This window comes from Hypomesus transpacificus, chromosome 13 (genome assembly GCF_021917145.1).
Source record: "Hypomesus transpacificus isolate Combined female chromosome 13, fHypTra1, whole genome shotgun sequence".
In the NCBI taxonomy this organism is placed as follows: Eukaryota; Metazoa; Chordata; class Actinopteri; order Osmeriformes; family Osmeridae; genus Hypomesus; species Hypomesus transpacificus.
The window spans coordinates 1,513,327-1,536,964 of NC_061072.1; the positions used below are offsets into that span (position 1 = coordinate 1,513,327).

General features: G+C 38.0%; 1 protein-coding gene across 4 annotated transcripts in view; it reads left to right on the top strand.

Moving 5' to 3' along the window:
• vti1a (vesicle transport through interaction with t-SNAREs 1A) overlaps positions 1 to 23,638 on the top strand; it is a 146,815-nt gene that overhangs the window by 26,568 nt on the left and 96,609 nt on the right. For 2 of the 4 annotated variants that reach the window (XM_047032869.1, XM_047032871.1), the window contains exons 4-6: positions 10,741 to 10,818; positions 15,394 to 15,414; positions 21,721 to 21,805. In XM_047032869.1, coding sequence (XP_046888825.1) covers positions 10,741 to 10,818; positions 15,394 to 15,414; positions 21,721 to 21,805 — 184 coding nt within the window. The remainder of the gene's footprint in view (positions 1 to 10,740; positions 10,819 to 15,393; positions 15,415 to 21,720; positions 21,806 to 23,638) is intronic. The other 2 variants (XM_047032872.1, XM_047032870.1) reach the window with 1 other exon arrangement.

A 23,638-nucleotide genomic window follows, 5' to 3' on the forward strand; every position in this document is an offset into this window, starting at 1 on the left:
AAGGTCAAGAAGGAGCTCTGGCCCCTTTTTAACACCTTAAGACTGAAATACTTCCAATGTCTACCAAGGGAGATAATTAATGCATTTTCAAAACATACAGTCAACCAGCCTTGAAATATTGAACAGTTTATTCACTTGATACTGCTTGGTAAATAGAAATGAAAAGCTTTCTAAACTGATCCTATATTATTATATATTTTTAAACTATATTTCAGGGCCTCTAAAGTGATCATCAACAACTGTTAAAAAATGGAAATGTGCTCTCTGTTAGGGCAAATATTGAATGCCATAGAATCCCATGTGCACCTTAGGCTGCCTTTAGTGTAGTCTGCTAAAGGGAAAAAAACTAGTTTGGTTTAAAATAAAGGCAGAAAGAATTTGATCGATCATCTCTTTTGAGTTACACATTTGAATCCCTCTGATGAAATGCTATGCAAAATGTATTGAAATGTATTTAGGCTCTTTGTATAGACCTTTATTTTGCAGGGTATATTATTAACTTAAAATGCAGTCTTGGAACAGCACTTACATTGTCTAAGCTAGGTTTAGGTTGATGTGCCCTCAGATTGAATCAGCCTTAAATGACTCTTAAATTGTTGCATACATTTGGAATACATTTCCAAACAGAGACTTATCTACGAGACCAGCTTTATTTGTCATTGGTACATTGTCATTCCTTAACATTCACAAACTTTGTATGAGATTATTTATAATGTTATCATTATTTTATTCTTTTTCCAAAGGCTTTGACATCTTAAGTGATCTGCAAGGAAAGCACAAACAATGTATGATAAAAAATAAAACATAAACAAACTTATAACGCGTCATTGGCCATGGTCACGGTCATAGCAACACTAACTTTGCCAGTGATTAGAATAGTAAAGTCTTCTTCAGAGACTCAGTTTGGATTTGCGGAGAATGGGAATAAACTGTTTACAAAGACACTTAATCAGAAACGTCTTATTTTTTAAGAAAATGTATAACGTCATTACAAATTCCTCACTTTTAAATTATGTTGGGTACTAAGTGCAAAATCATACAATACAACATTGGTTGTGTATTTATAGTGTACGATATAATGTGCAAATATGGATCATTTAGCATTTTGATTGATAAATAGAACATACTTGATAGACACATTCATAATGCATGCAAGTTGTTCATCACATGAATGGGTCTTCATTGTTAAACTAACATGTACCCCCCCACCCCCGTTGTCTAATACAGGGTTTCTACAAACATAAGACATGACAGACAGACATTAGTTGGATGTAAGGCACTGTAATTCCCCTTACTACGCTTGTTGTAACTAAAACATATTTGTTGTTTTATACCACTAAGCAGTTAATGCGAATCATTCTCGTGTTCTATAGTCTAACAAGTGATAAATAGCGCCTAAGTCCAATCACATCCAGATTAAAAACATCTAATTTCTTAAGGAAATAGTTGAGGGGATTTTTCACCCTTTACTCTGAGCTCAACAAAGAAGATTTTTTTTATAAATCAATTATCTCATCTTATAAATCCTGCCTTTCATTTGAAAGCTGTTCTACACTGGTTCTTTCGCATGCTTCTTCTGGATTGTGAAGTTTTAGGCCTATAATGTCAAGTCTGTTAAACCAAATGAGAGAAGTGATGCTTTTCGATCAAAGTTGGGAAGGTTAATTCAAAGTAGCGACAAAAGATGTATCTTGGAAGAGACAAAAGATGTATCTTGGAAGACTTAACTTAGTGTTGTGAAACCTTCCTAGTTTTTGATAAACATCAACCAACAACACCCACAGGGCCAGTGTAGGTTGTTATCAGTCGGATGGATGTCATTTTTGTTGTCTGTCATTATGATGGTGCTCCAAACTGAGAGGTCAATTTACTCCAGTACAGACCAGAGTAACAAAACTCTTATCCTTCTTCAAGTTCCTAAATACGTACACCCCCCCGCCTCTCTACCATTATTAATACTTCACTGTGGAGAGGCGATGCATTACGCCGTAAGCATTGGTTTTATTTGGCAGTGTGCAAATTAGCCCCTTATCTGTCCATATCATCATTTCATCTCGTTTATCTTCTTGTCCTCCAAAGTCACCACACTTCAACTCTGACAGCGATCAGTATACCTTTCAGACGTGTGCATGCATGTGACTCCTGAAGTGAGGCCCTCCCAGGTCTTCTGTATCCTCGGGGTCTGTGTGATTGACTGACTCGAATGAGAGGGGGCCAAAGATAATAAGGTAAGGAATATAGAAAATAAAAAGAAGGGGCTATGATATATCATTCCTCTCCTTCTCCCCATCCATTTTCTCATCTTTTGTCAGTACTGTCCTCCCCCGATTTCCGTGCTCCAAACCTGTCCCATGCAGCAGCGTAAACTAGAAGTGACATGTGACACCCACACCCATGTGATGCACTGACAAGCAGGACCAGAAAAGGTGACACTTTTTTTTTTTCTTTTTTTTTTCCCCCCCAGACAGGCTTTAATATGGGGGAGAATCATAAAGTATTTATGAAATGCATTATGAATCATCCAGTGGGCCTGTTTTGCCACAGTTTTTGTGGGTTTTTGCTTTTTTTTGTACTGGAGAGGCGAATGTGAAAGAGAGAAAAGTAGTGAACTTTTTTTTAAGCATTTCTGTCTGAAATACAGTGTGCCTAATTGAATTAGGCCTAGTTATTTATAGTTTGACATTTGTTCGATAAGCACCTAGAATGCCTCAAAACCTGCATATTATTCATTAAGTGTGCATAAATATTACATTTGGATGTGTATAGATACATTTATTGAATGCTTAGCAGTCGCTTCACTAACCAGAATCTGTCATTACAGGAAACTAATATATATATATCCACATTTTGATGTGGATGAATGCTATTTTAAATCAATCCATGCCATTATCATAAAAAATGCACATAAATGGTAAAGAAGTATCATGTCGGCTGGCTGCATTAACTTATGTTCCACAGTAGACATAGCTATCTAGTTTATTACTTTGTTGTCAGGTTGAACTCAATGAAGAGTTGTTAAAAATTGCAAAAAGTGTTTTGCTAATACCTAATACCATCATCAACAACCACACCAACAACAGAATCTTACCAGGTTAGTTGCCAAACATGGAGGGAAAGTAAAGCATGTTCGCACCTTACTTTGTTATTCATATTTTTCTGTCAAAGTGAGAGTGAGGCTTCCTCTCCCAATTACTCTATAGCACTTCTTGTAATGCAATATATACGGTGGGTGGGGGTTCTCTAATTTGATGCGTCATTTCTCTAAATGGATATGTGCTTGTGTACTTCCAGCCACTGTTTGCGTCTTAGTAAACCGTGCAAGTAAGAGCTAGGTGTGGTGTTTCTCGTATTGCTGACATCAGTATATTACATACATAGATGCATTTATGTGCAATTGTGGATGTGTATAGGTAGACACTAACTACCTCCCCCTTTTCCTCCCATAGAACACCTCAATTCCTAACCTTTTTATCCACTGTTCTTCTGAACGTAATAGCTAAACATTTATGCACAGTAATTGTAATTAAACTAGGCAAAATATGTTTTTTTATCAGATGAAAATGTATATAGGGATAATGTTTGCCAATCAAACATTAATTAGTGTACTTTTGACTTCCTTGTCAGTCTAATGAGGAACATGAGGAAAAAGGTGTTTACTAAATGCAATTTTGGCTTTTCTCAGATAGTTTTTGAAGCCTGTGGTGAAATCTTGCTGTGGCCTTGATCAGAATTACACTGTAGAGGATGATTTAAGGATTTGTTCAGTCATCTCAGAGGTTGAACCTGCCAATTAGAGCATCAGCTTGCTTCAGCAACCATTAAGCAGTTTATCTGCTGAACTGTGTTAATGCACTTAAGAGTTGTTATTTGATCAGTGCATGTGGTTTGTGATAACTGGTAAATTTTTTGAAAAAGCCAAGACACAGAATCCTAGGTGTTATTATATTTGCCTGGTGTCGATATGGAACCTGCGTAACGATAAGTCTCAGCAAGGTATTCACCTGCATAGACTAATTACCATATCTGGAATGTGCCTTCAGACTCACATCCAAACCTCAATGGCTCATCTAATCCTATAAACAACTCCTCTTCATTCCACTACAAAACCTGTGGAGTCCCATAGAGAGTGGAAGTGTGTACAGGGGGACAAATGTTGGAATAGCTCTGGAAAGGACATTCAGACCTCATCTGCATTTGAATGGGTCTCTAGCCAGCTAAATAAGAAAGTGTACATAAATATATAGCATTAATGATGTAGCTAAGCCCTCATGCATGCTGCTGTATTCTCATGCTAATGAGGGAGGTATTGAGTCGAGACAATTGTCATCTTCCTCCAAAGAAAGATGAGGGAGAGAGAGGAAGGTGGTCTTCTGCACATTTCCATAGACAGACAAAGACATTGTCCCCTGCCCCCAATACGAACACACACATTGACATACACTGTAACCATCCTATAAATGAGTCCACATATGTCTTTATGTCTAGCATATCCATTTTTAGATTACAGTCTGAGAATAAACATCAGATACAAATCTTATATCAAGATCTGGAGAGAATCCCCGCCTAAACAGAGAAAAGGTTAAAAGTTAAGTTTTTTTTTTAAAAAGGGGATGGGGGGGGATTGAAAAAGATTTCTCAGTGGAGGGTTCAATGAACCATATGTAGGTAGCCACAGGCTAATGGGCCGATTGGTCCCTCGTATCCCCTCTGCAGGTATCCCCCCCCCATAACACACAGACTCTCTCCTTCCATATCCCTTCCGCTCTGAAATCCCTCCACCACTTCCCTCTAATCTCACCTTTTCTCTGGCAATGACCCCGGGAGGCCCACTTTATTCCCCACTGCACGCCAGAAGCCAGCGTTGTGATCGGAGCCCCGGCCCTGCTCTGGTTCCCCCCTCGCCCAGCTACCTCCCCGACGGCTCTGCTTTATTGATTTACTCCTCCACCATGGCTGTCTGCCTGTGTGCTTGCACCACCAGTCCCCTGCCCCTCTCCTCTAGCTACCTCTCCTGCTCTTCCTCGCGTAACCTGGGATTCATGTTCTGGGAGAAAGAGAAAGAATGGAGGAGACGGGCGAAAGAGAAGCAGAGCCTTTGATTTTTCATTAGAAGCGCTTCCATATTTTAATATTGGGTTTAATCGGCCCTCCATGCCTTAAAGAAATAACCATTGAGAGATGATTCCCTGGCCTTCAAAAAGTATATGGCGTTTCCTCAATCAAAGCCCCTCGAATTTGCTCTTTTGTTTGGAGTTCAATTGCGATCGTTTTCCTCTCCTCTCTCTCTGTCTCTCGCCCTCTTGCTTTGCGGGTACAGTCGTTAGGCTTATTGACTGATCTCAGCTCTACTTAACAATAGAAACGACTTTGACAGGGAAATACAGCACATGTATCACAGAGGTGGTGAAAAAAAAGCTTCTATTGCAGCCATAGCCTATGTTCTGTGACAAAACAAAAGGCAAGGTGAGGCAAGACCCAGAGATGAAATGTTAAATGTTTCTGCATGCAGCATAATACTATTTTGTAAATCGTTGTATACGTGTTGTAAGACAACATTTCTGAACAATTTTGTACTTCTTAATGTGTTGTTTTTACATCTGTGAAAATATTTACTTTTGGATTATGAAAAATATATATATATCAAGTTTTTCTTTTAGCAAATGCAATGCAGAAATAATACATTCATAGATAAGCAGCTATTGTTTCATATAAGTTAAGGTTTCTGAAGAACATAGAGTTGTGTGCACTTTAAAATAAAACCTTCTCAGTGTAGATTTGTTGCATATTAGTCTATTTCATGTCTCAAGTTTATGATGTGAGTGTATTGTATGAGTGTCTCTGTGATGGCTTTCTAACGAGACACTTATTTTTGTAATGGAAGTGGAACACAATGCCTTGTATTTGTTGGAGCCACCAACTCCACCAACCTGTGAGCTAATGAGAGGCCCCATGCTGATGTCTAAGTCTTGGGTTTCCTATACTGATGCTCTTCTATTAAAACAGGAACACACAAGGCTGGTGGGCTGGAGTGCATTGGGGACACACCCCAATGCACTCACCCACACACACAAGGAGATTTTTCATAGCACACAAGGGGTTGTATGCTTGTACGACCGTTTATCCCAAACTTACACAGATGGGCTGGAGGGCATTGGGGACACACCCCAATGCACTCACCCACATACACAAGGAGATTTTTCATAGCACACAAGGGGTTGTATGCTTGTACGACCGTTTATCCCAAACTTACACAGACATACATACACCCTCTGAAGATAGACAAGAGGAGTGAGTTTTGATGACACCAAAGACCAAAAAGAAAGGCATAAACAGAAAATCTGCATCAATCAAATTGTCAATGCTTCACTATCGAAAAATGTATCAAACACATAAAAAGGAGCACTTACTTAATTGACCAACCCCAGACAATTAGTTTGCTTTAAAAGGAGTAAAAAAAAAAAAAACAGTTTTGTGTGTGTGTACCATTCTTTGTGCCGGTTGAGTGTGTTAACCCCCTGCTAGGCTGAGATGCATTATTGAAGACTCTGTTGTGATACTTCTGCCTGCTTAAAGGTCTCGGCTTTCTTTTAACGCAGCACCACAGTACACCACCTCTGCCCTGCTTCTTGGAAACTATAGAGGAACCATTGGCACGGGTCCACACTTCAGCTGAGGAAAAAATCACTGAGAGATGAGGAAATTATGTCACGTTTAAGAACAATTTATTTCAAATTTGTTGCACATTTTTTTTTCAATTTTTATGTTCTCATTTATTGTATTCCGCTTTGGATGTAATTTTTATGATAGTAATAATTGCTTCAAGTAATAATATAAATCATGATATTATTAACATCATTATCATAATGAGTGAATGATGTAATAATTAATGCCAACACTATTTTCTTAGTGGTTCATAAACATTTGCAGGAAATGAAAGGTTAAATGCCAATTTAAGGGTGGCATGAAACCCAATTTTCAGAATGGTGAGTTGCTCTGCCGATGTTGAAAAACACAAAATGAAACACACGTTTCTAAATTAAATACCATTAATTACTTTATGCCATACCACCATCTCAGTGTGGCAAAATGGAAAAAGCAAGAATGAAGAGGAAAGAGCTTGTGCAGATAACTTCAGGGCCCCTCATTATTCTCTGCCCCTGGATATTTTCACACCTTTTATTTTCTATCTAATGAACTGTTTACATTTTTCAGTTTTCCAGGCACCACAATTATTTGAGATATCCTTGTCGCTGGTCGCAGTGAGCATACAGAAAGGAAGGAAGTTGGAGGGCAAGAAAACATGTTTATAATAAATATAATTGTATTTGATTTTAATTATTCTGTTAATGAGTAGAACGTAGGGTGCAAAAATCAAGACTGTGAGAGTCGTCAGTTTCTTCATTGTAAAAAAAAATTGCTTAGATTTACAGTTATTTATTTTATTAGTGTTATTTGATTAAACAGTAGGATCTTTTATATAGTTTTTTTTAAAGATTTGCACTTATTGTCTTAATTAACATATCTGATTAGCATATCTGATATCAATTTGTATGCAATGTATATTTAACTACATTTTGATGGGTTGAAAATGATCTCTGTTTTTCCAACAGAGGTAAAACACATGTGTTTCTGACAGGACACTATGCACCTCAGTCTTTAAATTGATGGGATGTGTAGAGTTTTAAAAGCTGGGGGTCCACTTTGCATAAAGTTAAGATGGACCTTTGTTCTTTTTTTGTGCCTCCGGGAATAGAAGTAAATTCTCACCCAAGATTAGAAAAAGTGACAAAAGAAAAACCATTCAGAAGGATGAAATCTTTCTTTTATAATTGTTTTCCACGGCAATAAGATATCTTCTAAAAGTGCACATTCTTTTTAGATTACAAAGCCTCCTCTTCTGCTTCCATGATGCTTTATTTGCATTCATTCTCCTTCTCAATCATACATAACAACTTGAATGAGAAAGTTTCAACTATTGATTATCTTTAAAATACTTAAGTCTTCTCTATGCATTATACAGCCTTCAATATATATCCTTCTACCCTAGATATCTGGGGGAATACTAATCTTACATGATGCTTTGTCTCATGCTCTGTCATGAGATGAAACAACAATAGGCAGTAGGCAATTGTCTTGTCTTCCAATAATTGATTTCATATATCATATGTCCACTCCTTACATAAATAAGGTCCAACCATTTCAGTGAATTTTATTTATATTAACCCAACAGGTAATTGTAGTCTGTCAATGGGTGATGCTTGTGTTGGATTCAATGGCGAGGGAAGAATCTCTTTTGTTTTCCAGAGGGGAATTCTAACTTCAAGTCAACAGGAACAAGAAGTAGCTCTTAGTAGTAGTAGGTCTTCTATTTTAGATTATATATATATTTTTTTTTCATTCCTGTTAGTTTTTGTTGTCATTTGCGTTCATTCATTTTAAAAGCTGTCAATATGCAGCTGCAACAAACGGTTATTTAGATCTACGTAACATCGGTGTCGGGTTTAAAGAAGACATCACTCCTCACACTCAAATCAACCCCTATATCAAGTTTCTAGTTCTCAATTACTGTCATCCCGTCATTTCCTCAAGTGACACTGCAACTCAGAAGCTTGACAATTTTTTTTTTGAGTTTTTCTTTGCAAGGATGAATATACTCTGTCTGTGCTAGATTCTCTTTTCAGGTTTATGTTATTTTAGTTTTAGCTCACACAATGAACAATAATGTTAGCAGAACATAAATATCTTACAGCCCTTCTATCCAAATGACCTTTTATTCCACTGTAGATGCACCTGTATATTTCCCTTGTACTCATAAGTCATTCATAACCCCTTCTATATAAAATATACTTTTAAAATAAATTAAAATCAGTCATTTTAATTGTGGAGGCTGAGTCCATGGTTATAATGCAACTGGACACTTTCTTTATCAATACATTTTTCTGGTCTTGACCTCATTAATCAGACATCAGTAATCATTGTTCAATTCCCAGGCTCTCAGTGACAATAACAGCCAAAATATAGCCACTTTGTTTGTTCCCCCCCCTCATTAAGATTTGCCACTTTAAGTTAAACTCTATCAAATTATTTTAGACTGGTTTTAGATGCTTAATTATTAAGCAAATTAAGTTTTTTTTGCTAAACTACATACATGAGAGGAATTATTGATGTAGTTATTCCCCTCATTTGTTCAATTCTCGTGATAAACTCAAAGAAAAAGTGAATATCCTTAGAAGAATGCCTCGGTTTCTACATGAAAACAATGTCAGGGCAGATGAGGATACACAGTTATTTGAATGTTTTTCCCTCTGTATGTCTATTCTATATCTACTAAGAAAAGAAGCTAGGCAATGGATGGAAGCATTATCTATACATATGCAGTTGTAGTCAGTGAATGGTTTGTGACGCATTTTGGGAGAGACATTGTGTATTGAGAAAAAAGCTGCTCACTGTGGTATTTTGGGAACACCAAGTTCAAAACCAGCCTAGCGCACCCCTTATTTGTTTTACTATTGCTTTTTATTGTAGCAATAATAGAAAAGTGCAACTCTAACCCTAAAGCTTTTACAAAAGCCTGACCGTAATCACTAAAGGAAAGTTGAATAGAAATGCATGGATGGGGAATTGTGCTACTTCCCGAGTTAACTGTCTAAGAATAACCATTGACACTGTACAAATTGTAAACTTGAAAGGTATTTTTTTTGCATTTACATGTAGTAATATTTAGCTTAATGTAAGAACATTCATACTGATTAATACTTTAAAATTCAGAATTTAAATTAAAAAAAATCTTTAAAATCTGATTATCCCAGATCATCTGACTGAAAGTAAATCCAACTGTTTTGCCAAAGTTATTCTAATCAAAATAATTAGATAGTAAACCGAGCACTGAGTGCTCAAATCAATCATTTATTCCTCTCCACTGCAAGAGATTGGCTAAGCATTCAAATGTATACTATATTTAATACAAAATGTTCTGTTGTATTATGTTTGCAGAGAACATGTATCCCATTTATGTGTCTGTAAACAAGCTGTACACACCTCACACACACATTTATTCCTTTAGAAATGGTGGTGGTGTAGTCTGAAGCGTGAATGAAACGATTGTGTCGGAGTGTTTTTCTTTTTTTGGACATTGCTTTCCCTCTCCTATCTGAAGGGGCATATGGGGAGAGGGTGAACGAGAGAGATTGGGAGCCCAAATCTGATGGAATGCCAATGGGTGATTAATTATGTCCCCGTCTAAGTCCCTGCATCGACAGTATCACAGAGCCTGGCACTGTACTGGGCTGACAGCAGTGACAACCCCCAGAGAAGATTTAGCCTTGCCAAGTGATACTTCCCTTATACATCTCTGTCCTTGTCCATGCCCCTTCTATGCTGCTCCCTATACAGTGTATGACTCAATATGTGACTCAGACCTGGTCTGTTAGTAGCGGCAAAATATTGTTTCCCCTATAATTTCCACAGTAATGGATCACCTCAGGAGCAATATAAAGCTCAGACTGGAAGACCAGGCACATAATATCTGAAACACAGATCGTCTCGCCATCATTTGCTTGTTACACGTTTGCCTGTCTGTGTGATTCCGTTAGGGGGCTCTCGTGCTTTAGAAATGCCTAATGTTTTTTCCCCCCCCAAGTCAACTCTGTTAAGCCTTATTTTTCCTCTTGTTTTTTTTCCTCCTCTGTTCTGCTCTCTTTCTCCTCTTCTCCTCTGTCCCACTTCCTCCTCTTCCTTTAGAAAAGGTCACGTATTGCCTACAGTGATGAGGTGCGGAACGAGCTCCTGGGGGAGGACCCGGGCTCCTCAGAGAGTCAGGTAAGGTGCTAATCAGTGGCCTGGCAGCTCCCTGTGTGGGTGGCTGGCCCCCGGGTGAGAGGATTGGGGTGGGGTGTCAAGGCCTGTCAGGGCCCTTCTTAGGGGCCACCAAGGGCCAACATAGCATTGGCACCAAGTCATGCAGAAGGAGGCCTGTTTAATGCAAAGCTGGCCAGGCTCTAAATGAATGGGCTCCGGGGTCTGGGCCCAGCGTCTGGGCAGCACCAGATTGGGTCAAAACCAAGCCCCACTTACCCCACCCCCTATCCTCACAGCTGTTCTCCAGCCGGCTGTGTACTTATCCCCTCCATCAAGATCCTTCACCAATGGAAGCACCTTCCCCCTTGGAAGACAGGCAGACACTTTCACACATATAAAACAAAATGAACAAAAAAACATATTTGACCGATTTAAATACCCCACACAATACTGATCGTCAGAACAGATTCAGTATCAACCTTAGGTTCCTCAATTCCAAATCAACATCAATTCTGTTTTGTTTAGGGTTTTTTTGTCACAGCTCTATCATGCTTTCTTAACTTACATTCACTCTAAGAAATTACCATTAATCAAATTACCCTTGAAGAAAATATTAATATCTGAAAATAATTATTATCCAAGTAAATGTTTTGGTTTTCTGAGGTTGAGGTAATATTAAATTCAAAGCATTTAAAAGCAACAGATGTGTGGCATATTAACAATCTTTCTTTATTTCAGGACCATAAGCAGAAACATTAAACGGGGACATTTACTGAAATTAATGTATGAAATTAACAAAAAAAAACGGAAATTATATTTTCAAAAGTTATCTTAACCGCTCAACAATGCCACAATAAAAAAAAGTGATTTTGAAGTAAAGCATTCTAAAGCACAAATCATCAGCGAAGGTTGTTATTCATTTGAGACATCCTGCCTGTCTGTCACTTCTTAAATCAGTGTAATTGTATTTTACTCGTTGATTATTCAATATAAATTGTGTGGGTTAAGGTATGTATTTGCACACAAAACTAAATGGTAAAATTATTAAATGCATGTTCACATTTTGTCACAGTATGTTAACTGCTGAGCACAGCTAAATCAGAATTGTATATCAATAGCTAAAAAGTTATATTATACTTTTTTGATAGCTTTCTCATTGCCTTTTAATGGATGAACTATGGAATAGATCCAAACTTATGTTTGGATCTTACAAACATATGTATACTCGAGATGGAAAACTGATATGCATATTTTCAAATTAAGGAGGCACAAAAATGAATTAATTCAACTTTCATACAGAAGTTTTAAGTAAACTTCCTGCAAAAGCTGTCACATTCCAGACAGTGATGCTTCCCATCCAAATCTTGTCAAAGACAAAAGAAGAAAAGTGACCCAAAAACTTTCATGGCTGAAATGATTGTTCACAATTAATATTTCATTCAAACTGTCACTTATTTCTTCAAGTACTAGAGCTACTATGGTGCATAAATACTGTGGATGTTTAAAGGCTTTATTGAATAACAAGCTTTTTGTTATTTTGTTATTCACAAACATTGAAATCCCAAATTGAAAAAGTTTGTGAGAACAATTTTTTAAATACAAAAAAAATATTTGACATGGGTTGATATGTCAAAAGTAGTAACTTAAGCTGGGGGATGTTGCTCTAATTTGATCAGAATGCATGTGTATGTCTGTTCTCTTTCAGCCTTGTCAAAATCTCCAGTTGTGTAAAAACGTGCAATGTCCAAAAACGTCAATTTTTATTTGAAATGGAGTACCTTCATGTTAACTATGACTGCAGAGTTTTCACAATCTAAATTATAAAATACTTAATAACATTGTAAAACTCTTAAGCAGACACACCATTACAAGCTGGCAGAAGAAACGTTAATGTGTCAGCCAGAGACAAGGTAAAGTAAATAGATGCTACATATATTTCCTTTTTTGCTTGTTGCCATATTTACCTCATTTACATTTTAAAAACTTATTGAGATAACATAATATTTGGTCTTGCTGTGAGTGGAGTGTTTGCAACTTCACTTTTTTTATCGAACGGGATCACAGCAATAGAATGGAGGGGAAAAGATGGGGGCACCAGGGTGAGTTGTTCAATTTAATTCCTGACGATCTGAAAGAGGTCAGGATCATTTCATATAACCCTGACTGAGCAGATCATTACCAGTCACAAATCTCTTCTTACTTGCCAAGGATTTATAGGGAAGTAAATAGGGAGTTGTCATAAGTTCTGAAAATGGCGTGATAATGGCTAAAAGATGATTTAATAGAGTTCAGCAGTTATTTGTTATCTGTATGCGGACAGAGACTGAATTGGCGCTATCACTCTTTTTTAATAATGTGCTAGTCTGCTATTGCACATTTTCCCCTCTATTTTCCTCTCTACATGCAGCTCACACATACACAAACGACACACAGATACACTTCATCATACCACACGCATAGCAGTCAGCACACACACACAATTTTTTGAACACGAACACACTACGGAATAGTTTCGATTTCAGTCACAGCAGAAGGCTTGGCCACAAGAGATTGTGCTGGTTTGAGCCGGCATGGACCAGATTTTACAGGCTACAAAGGAAGCAGATTACCACTTGTATCAAATTCCGTATTGAATAAAAAAAATCTTTGTTTGAAAAATCTGCTGATTATCATAACAGAAAAATTGGAGCAGTGCATTTTGAATACTGGCTGGCATCAGAAAAACACAGGGAAAGGCGGTGGTTGAGGCCTAATTATAACATTTACAATATCCAGCATTTACTACCTTATTTTGCTTTAGCAAAGCTAGCATTTGGGTTTATGTTTTAAAGAAGGGATGCCAAAGCAAAATCAAGCTACATGAAAATTCAAACAAAAATACACTGCACAAAGCCCTGAATATTGGCTCCAAATCCACAATGAGGACTTACAATCGGCCAAGCAGAACAAATAAGATGGAACAAGTTTTGTTCGGTACTCATTGAATTGAACTGCAGAGCTGTGGTGCGTGATTGCCAGCTCTGGTGAGCTTGTCCAAACTCCAAATCTCTGATCTATGGTGTAGTTTGTAACCCTTTCACAACATTAGGTTGTAAGAAGAAAAACACATTTTCCGTAGTTTGTGAAACTACAGCCAATCATTGTCACTACTCCTGAGGCTAGTACTCGGAATTTTTACTCTGAACAAATTTAACAGATTATTTTGTAGATCATTTGATTAAACTTGATCAGTACCTTTGGTTGATATGACCTTTTTGTTTTTCCTCTATTTATGCTCTTAACTTTTTCTTTAGACAATTATTAGATTATACTAGTATACAAATCTCGATATTATGTAGGTGTTTAAATATTAGAAATTGTTTGAATGCCACTGCTTATAAGGCCTTGCGTGTGACAATCCATGTTTCAGCATTGTCCAATATTGGTGTCAGTTGTAGCTGTAACGAGTAACAGTCAAACACGGATACAACTTTTCTCTTTTTTGTCGCCCATTCAGGTTTATAATGTATGATCCAACTCCTCATTCCCTTTTCTAATAGATACCAGGTTATGTCAAACCACCAATATTCAAAATGACCACCTCTTACAAAGAGAGATAAGAGGGCAGTAATAGTGGCCCAGAGCCTCCCTTTAGATCTGCTAACCTTACATCTCAAGACATTTTGATAAAAATAAAAAAAAACACCTGCAAAGGATTACAAAAAAGAAAAAAAGACCAAGTCCTGCCCTTTCTTTATCAAATATATTGTGCTCATATAATATTCCCCCTTTCCTTTCATGAGGAAAAGTACATTTTTGTTAAAACAAAATTGTAATCTTTATTAGGCTTGAATTATATCTGCCCCCAATATTTGTATTTATTTTTATGTTAGCTAACAGGTATGGATAATTAAATACCTATCTTTATTTACTCCACTGAAAATGTGCTATTATTTTTCATAATAAATAAGTAATGCTAAGCTTCATTTAGATTCATAACCTCTTCATTATAAACTTTACTGTTATTTATTTATGTATATGTATACACATGATGCACACAGAAGGCATATTGAAATACCAGTACATGAAATATTGACAAAATGTCAGCTATGGTGCACATATAACTGTCAATGAAGTGGCCCAATATTCCCCTATCTGCAATTAAATGGAGCATTTATTATAGCGTTTTAGTTTTTGTACTGAATTCCTGAGATTTTTTAAAATAAAATAATATGTCTGTACCAAATCACATTTTCCCACTGTAAAGTAGATCAGATTTTTCATATGAAGTTCTGTGATGTGAAATCCTTGATGATGCTTGTTTAGACACCGCAAGTCGAGAAATCTATTCCCTCTCTTTGTTTATTGTGACAGCACCAGAACTTGATCTTGGTTTGTTCAAAAATATCTGCAAGTGTCTCGTGTTTAGCTTCGTTTAATGTGTTTGTCTGTGATTTTCAAATGCTAAACATGCAAACAGATAAATCGTCAAGGTTAATTCTGTACCCAGCCGCATGACTGATCTGCTTCCTGCCATTGCTGTCCTTTTTATCTGTCCCTCATTCTCTCCCTTTACTTCTCTATTTTTGTCTCTTTCTCTTTGCCTTCACATGGCAGTTGATAAAGTTACGTGAAGAGGTAAGTGCCTTTCTCGCTTCCTGTTTTAGATTTCCTTCATTCAGAGATTTTGACCTCATCTCTCCTACATGAAATCAAAATCAGCTCATTTGAATACTATTTGTACATTTCTGATTACCCAACCCAAAGGCCAAGGCTATTTATTACGCTATTAGGGAATTATTATAATAAAGGTCATTTATTTATTTTTTAAATGAAATGGTATGAAATATTTTCCAATGTTTTGCTCTTAAAACTCAAAACCCTAACATTAAAACAGAGCATGGATAATTGACACTTCAGGAGAGTGAATGGCCTCACAATTTCAGAAAGCTCATTGTCTGTGAGCAGCAGCCATTATTGTTTATTTATTCTGCTTTCAGCTCATATTTTCTTTCTTATCTTGTTAAGAAATCTATTGTGTAGTTCCTGGCTTGGTATGTGGTGGAATAGCTCTACCAATATAGTCATCAATATGATCAAGGTATTAGTTGTTTTCAGATTTCATGCAAAAACATGTTATGATTTGCTCATGTTTATTTATATGTAACAATCTAACTCTGCACCACAAAACCTTAGTAGAATAGGCAGTATAGTACATGTAGCTGGAGAATATAAACCATATGATGATTTTAGTACTTTTAGGATTACTTCAAGCATTGTATAGTGGATGATGCTTATATTAACAATTTAAGACCACCAGTAAATCAGTTATATGAACTTTTAACACAAATTTAAGTGACAGTAGTATTTTAGAATTATATATCCTAGCGTGTCCTAGTGTGTACAGCATGCCCACACTCTCGAGGCTGGACTACAACCTAGGTATTGTGTGCAATTGTCCAACATGCAGCAATATGGGATTCAAAAGCAGATATGAAGAATATAAGATGAAGAAGTACATCTTGTTGCACAAAGTGTAACATTAGCTGGTTAGCTTTTCTTAGGCACAATTTCCATGACCACCGTCTACATGTATTGAATATCTCTGCCTATACTTTCAGTAGTTTGTGTCGGCGTGCTTGTCAAGGGTCAGTTAAGCCTTGAATGAAAATGTGTGGAAGGGATTCTTCAATCAGCTCTCTTGATGAATGCAAGCCAGCATAGTAATCTGTTCATATCAGTGTGAATCTGTAATCAACAGACATAAATTAGACTTTAACATTTCCCTAGGTTGTCCCAATGTGTTCACTAAAAGTTACCAGGTTGCACTGAATCATGGTGCATATAGTGACAGTCTCTACTATCATGTTAGTGCTATGCTAGTTGCTGTTACAACTTGCTTGTTGCTGTGGCCATATTCATTCACTAGCTATCAAACGGGCGGCTCTAATATTCAGAGCTAGCTACAGCTGGTCTAATTTCCCTTCAGAGTTGAAAAAATTATATCTAATCTCGTCTAGAGGTAAAATATTGAGTCCACTTGATGTAGCTAACTTTTAAAATGCTCAAATATCCTACCTGTGTACTTTCAAAGAGCAAGGATAGAATTCTACCTGAAATCTGTCAGTTTGCTATGCTGCATGTAGGGCGGAAGTTTGAATAACTCTGCCACAGTTTAAAAGTGTGCCTTTTGATCCCACTCCCAATTGTCACGTGAGCCAATAGACTCAGACATGCTAGCCTACGAACATAAATTAGTAAAAAATATATTTGCAAGTGCAAAAGTACATTACATTTGCATTTAGCAGACGCTTTTATCCAAAGCGACTTCCAAGAGAGAGCTTTACAAAAGAGTACATATTTGTATTTTCAAAACCCAATTTGTTCTAAAGCACAGAAAATAATTACCATCCTATTCGCCGACTCAGTCCCTGTTTATACTTAGTTTAAAAAAAATCCAGTGATCCAAACACAAGTGGACAGTTAAGACACATCACCGCTCACCACCACCGTCTCTCATAGGTCTTCAAGGTGTCCAGCTGACCACTTCAGATTTTGTCAAAACCTTCATCAATTCCTTTAAAGTGAGTCCAAATAGCGCCAGGTTTGTTTCACATGGGCTAGCTAGGAAGAAAAAATTTGTATTCTTGTATGGGCTGTTCTTGTTGAGATTGTCTGGACAAAGTCAGTTGCTACTTGGAAAAGAGCAGGACAAGATAAAAGTGAGTTTAAGTGTTAGAAAAGCAGTGGCTCTCGATTTAAGTTTTTTCCTGTTACGTCGTTTTTGTGGACGCATCATGATGCATTAAGCCCAATTTATACTTAAGGTTGCCGACACTTTTGAAATGGTCGCCGACAGAAATGACGTCATGGTCGACACTTTTAAATGTTGCTTGGAAGTGTCGGCTACCAGGAAAAATTTCTACTGGCGCTGATGTCGTCACATAGTGTGATTGGCTAGAGAGACGGCACGCATCGTTGACTTCATTGTTTGAATTTTCAGCGAGCGTTCAACAGCAAGTGAGGAAATATCCTCATCTCTATAATGCCTCTCTGCCGTTTATTTTTTTTAAATGCCCAAGTGTTGCTTAATTCATGGGGGGAGATTTCGGAAACAATTGGCTTGACGGTAGTGCAGTGCAAGGCGCGATGGAAGAAACTGCCAATGTCAGTACGTCGAGTGTCATGCGAATGTTGAGCACAGGCGACTGTTCGCTGAAGAATAAATGCAGCAGCCTGAGCGTTTTTTTTTATTGTCAGCGACCATTTCAAAAGTGTCGCCAACATAAGTATAAATTAGGCTTTAGCGTTTACACTACAAAAGATATGATCAAATGCGTCCCAGACCACCTTGGCAGGTGGTTTGAGAGATTGGATACAGTGCGTCATTGTAGTCGTTAACACTTGAAATTAGTGCTGTCCTCTTGTGATCCGATCACACCAGACACATTTTAAAGATGCTGTGAAGTGGAATTGAAAATGAGTTTTAAGTTCATCACACCACAGAAGAATGTGTTGTTAACTACCCATCCAAATTCAAATGAAAAAAAAACACCGGCAAGTATGTTAAATTAGGCTTTGAAATCTTGAGAAAATAAACAGTCTTCTCTGCTTGAGACTGGGGGGGGGGGCGTGTCGCCTGAAGGAGCTAAAGCTCTGCCCCCTAGAATTTATTGAATTTAGCAAAACTAGCTAAATCAATGCAGATATCAGAACAGACGTACCTGCAGTCTCTGAATATTTTGTGTTAATTTCTTTGTCTTTGCATTGTACCAGCTGAGTAACAGAATGCAACTGTCTGTGATCTGACGTAGATAGGTGGGTGTGACGTAGATAGTTTGGGTTTTGCCCCGCCTATACAAAACCTGAGCGGAAAACGGGTGTCAAACTGTTCAACGGTCTAACTCCACATTTCAGTGCGACAAAGTTTTAGAGCTTTGCATTCAGCAACTAATTTTACACCTATATAATGTACTGAGAAGCAAATCATGGAATTTGCTTTACAGCATCTTTAAAACCAAGTGTAAATAGGGTCTGAATTTTGATCTGGCATAGCTAGCTAGTTCAGACAGTGGCATGTCCAGAGCATTTTACTTGGGGTGGCATGATGGGTCTTGTAGGTATTTTGAGGAGTCACACACATTAACAACCTATTTACTAGCAAAGCACAAGTTGAATGTACCTAATGGACTGCCGTTTTTTAATATCTTTTTTTTATTAAGACTAGGTAGGCTGACTGAAGGGTTGAAAATTATTTTTAAATGTAGTCATGTTTTTTCTAATTCTAAATAGGAGCTAATTCATGAAACAGACTGCATGAAATGTCATCAATGGTTTTGCATTTTGAATAAAAACCTCAAATAAAATGACTAATTGTAATACTTACTCAACCCCCCCACCTCCATCACCACTGAGTCCAACTCACCCAAAGTGTTCTGTCTTTAGTTTTGAGGCAGTATTAAGTGGTCATTATAACAGTTTAATAAAAACACATTACAGGAACATTTTAATTCTTCATGTTTTGTGTTTGTTCTGCAAAATTTGTAGCATCTCTTCAGCCATTGTGAGACTTATTGTGTGGGAAAGGGAGACGATCCAGACTGCAAATGTATTTTGTATAGTTCAAGAAAGCGGTATTTTGGTTTCCCCTCTTCTCCCATCTTGATTTACATTTTCCGTCACTGAAGGTTCTGGGATTGTCTTCACCTCACCTCTCCCTTTGGAAAGTAGAGGAACAGCATTTAATCTGGTTTGATTCACACTCTCCTCACCATCAACCTCCTCTGTTCTTCCTTTTCCTTCCAGTTTCTCCTGCATTTGAATCAAAGGCTTTTACAGCTTATACACACTTAAGCCAGCTTTAAAAAACTATACTTTTTCCTCAGCTGGAAAACATGTTTAAATATTTAACACCTCTATTCACAGCTGTTTGACACTTGTAATTCCTCGTCTTACAACTCCCAAACAAACCCTGGAGAAGATCACACAGTCAGTCTGAATCACAGCTGTCATCATTATTCACTTTGACTCTCCCCCACCCTTATTGAAATAATAAGGAATCATCTGAACTTTTGAAAATTGTGATAGTAACCGCCTGTGTTTGATATTGGGGAAAAAAAAGTCAAGGGAAGAAGAGGGAGATATTCTTTTGAAAAAAAAATCCTGGACTCTCCCCTGCCCAGATGTTTTGCATATCTTAATAGTTAACTACAGTCGCATTGATTTCAGAATGGTCTATTTAGCAGGAATCTCTAAATGTTTAAACATCCTGAAGTGTATGTGCTATATCTTCTTTTTAAGTACTCTTTATTGACAAAAATGCGGGTATCGACATCGACATTTAGTGTTTTTCTTCTCATATTATGAAAGGACATTTTTTAAAGCAGAAGTCATTTGGAGGCCGTTGGGGTGTGAATACTGGTTCCGTGCTGGGTGCTGTATTCCCTCCTCCTTCAGGTTCTGTCACCATAATATTACACATTATTCTAATGGCCCCCAACACACAAACACACCGCCACCTCCCTGAATTCCCCCACCCGCCTGAAAGAAGACAGAATGAGGGAGAGAGAAAGAGAGGGAGCGAAATTCAGTGGAACGCTTTGAAGTGGCTTTTCTGTGCTGCTAGTCCGCTGGCCGTCTCCCCGAGACGTGTCACCTTTGCCGAGAGGGAATAGGAAAATCACGTTTCGAATGGTAATGATAACATACTAATCACTTGAGCTCTTTGAAGAACCGGGGGAGCGTGCTACTCTGTCAGTATCCCCGTCTGCCTTATGCTCCCAGGCACACAGGCACAGCCATGGTCTAGGTGTATTAGCTTAAGCGTTGCATGTCAATACGTCCCCTCCATCTCCGCTGATCCATAGGGGCTCATTAAGCCCGAGCTGGCTCCATTTTCCCCTCTGTGCTTCACCACCACTATTGCTAGCAGATCCGCACACCTACCCATCTACGCACCCCCACTTCCACTTTCTCCCTCCATATCTCCTCCTCACCCTTTTAGTATCTCTCATCAACCCCCTCCCTGCCCTTCAACTATTAAAATGGATTTCTGCTATTTTAAATGACATCTGTCAACTGCAAAGAGAAGACAAGTAAAAAAAAAATAAAAATCAGAGGAAGGTTTTTTTTATTTTTCTCACTGTCAAACTTTGAAAAGTGGGATGTCGTCGTGTTTTTTTCTGTTTTATTCCTTGGAGTGATTAGCCAGTACATATTTTGACAGCTTTACTATAACTAGAGTTTTTTGTTTTCCCCTCCCTCCTCTCAAAGTGCAGAAACGGGCCTAGACCCATCTCAGGGAGAGGTGCCATTCTTCTGATGTATGTGAATTGGGAATCTTACAGGCACATTTTAACCTGTGTTAAAAAGGTTCCAAACATGTTTGTTGTACTTCAGCCTCTCAGTGTCAATTTAGTTTTATGTAGATGGACCATTTAGACTATGACTTTTGTCTTTGTGTCTATCTCAACCCTAACCCTAACTTTTGTACATATTTAATGTTATTTCCCACCAATGGTACTTTTGGGAAAGCAACATGTTCAATGTGCCTTTAACCAAAACATGACAAAAACATATTTAATTTTGACATAATTTCAGAGCCATTGGCTTGATTTGTTTCATGAAAGCTGCAAATTGTAATTTATTATATCTCAATTAGCTCTTCCTGCCTTCTTCAACTTTGCCCTCCACACTAAATGTGAAGTAATGAGTTGCATTACAGTGCCTCTGGAGCAAATGAGGAGGGGATACCTCATTTAAAAAAGGCAACCATGTGACCCTTACAGTATTTTAGGAGTTTGTTTCTTTGTTGTGGCTCATTTATACTGGCCACATAGACCAGAAAGACATCTCTTTTGGTGACATTGTAGTGTTTCTCTGTGTTGCTTCCCTGCCTTCTCAATAATAAGTTTTGTTTCTGTGTTTTTTTTCTATTTGATGCAGAGAGCACATCTGTTGGACAACACAGAGAAGTTGGAAAGGTCATCCCGGAGGCTGGAAGCTGGCTACCAGATAGCTGTGGAAACTGGTACGCATTCTGTTTGGATTGGGTTGAGGGGCGGGCGCTGGGGGTGGTTCTGGGGGGAGTCAGTGAGTGACAGCAAATTGTCTTGCTGGTATGCGAGGTGGAGAAAGGGAGAAAAAATAATGCCTTGACGACTGGTGACATTTCCAGGGGCACATCAAAGACATGCGAGGGAAAGCAAGGTGTATGGGCAACGAGAGTGGGAGCCGCTGCTCCGCTCTCGGCTCCCAGAAGAAAAAAAGAAACATTTTCTCCATGCATCTGTGTGGCTCTGTGTCTGTGCAGTGTTTCTTTTTAGCTCAAAAAGACAGGGGAGTCTACCGATTATAGCTAATGTCAGTGTTCCACCAAAAGTTCTTAATTCAGAGAACAAAGAGTAACATCACACCCTAAATAAATGTATTTCTTGCTTATTATCAAGGTTGGATTTTATCTTAGACTCAGGAAAATGATCTAATTTGGATTTAAAAAAGATTAAACCAGTTATCATTTTTTCCCTTTCCTCTTGACAGTCACCACATTATTGAGGCACAGTGTATTCCTTAGAGAAATATCAAAGCTCATTCTTGAAGTATCAACTAGCTTTATATGGCTTCTGCAGTAGTTTTGAAAAAGTTTGTTAATTTACAGTATAATGGCAGGGTGGTGTGTGTGCGTGCGACACCCACAGATTTAATAATTCAAGTCGAGAAAGGGTTTCGCAGACCACCGGCTTTTGATGTTAAGAAAGTCTTGCTCACAAATTCATAAATACAATCTGCATTATCTGCTTAAAAATGTTGTTTCATATGTCTCTGATGATCTGCTGCATCACATTATTCCTATCTTTCAACATGTCAAACTCTGTGGAATCCCGTAGTTTTGATTCCATTCAGTCATATCTTTCAGTCGAGTACCTTGTTTTGATGTTTTGTCATGTCGGTTGGTGTCAAAAAAAAAAAAAAAAATGGGCCATGGCCTAACCGTGTTCACTACCTCCTGGGCTCGGTACTTTCCCCCATAAGGGGCAGCCATGCGCCCTTTGACCTCTTGTCACCAGTGGCCGTCTCATCTCCTCTGTGTGCTCCTCTAACTGAGAAATATTGCATTTTGTCCAACACACACACATACTGCTCAAGACTCAACCAGCAGCCGTGGGGTGTGTTTGGGGTACGGTTGGATGTATGTGGCTTTGCCCCAAGTGTTTAATCCGCAACCTCTTTCACCCTCCTGTCAATACTGGTCATCCGCTCAGATGCACAGCGTTAAACAGCAACTGCTGAGGACCGAGCAAACGAAGAGAAAACACGACTTCCCTGGGTACACAGGCACCCTGGGAATATAGTCATACTACTTGAAAACAAGTAGCTCATGTGCATCTCACCACCACTGTGCTGCAGATGCATGCATACACACACACACAACGCCATCTGCAAGGTTACAAAGTTATTATCAGTTTAACATGTATCCAACTAATCCCTGCATTCCCAAATCACCTTGGCCAAGCTTCAAGCATTCCATCGGGTTCTACACCAGTAATACACCTTATATTTCTTTTTATTTATTCTAGAATAATCAAACGCCAGAGCACGCTATCAGGCACATCTATTCATGTTTTTACACATTCCATTCAGATACAATTTACAGGAGTGTTCAATTCTACCCAGTGCAAAATTGTTCACTTTTGTCCATTAAATGTTTATTTTACTCAGTTTTAAACTGAGTAATATAAAAATGACGACTCACACTTAAACATTTCATCATACTCATTTGAAGGTGTGCAGTGCAAATATTATGGCTAAAGCCATGTCACCCAAAGAGGTTTACCACCAATTGGTGCTGTAATTGTTAATTCAA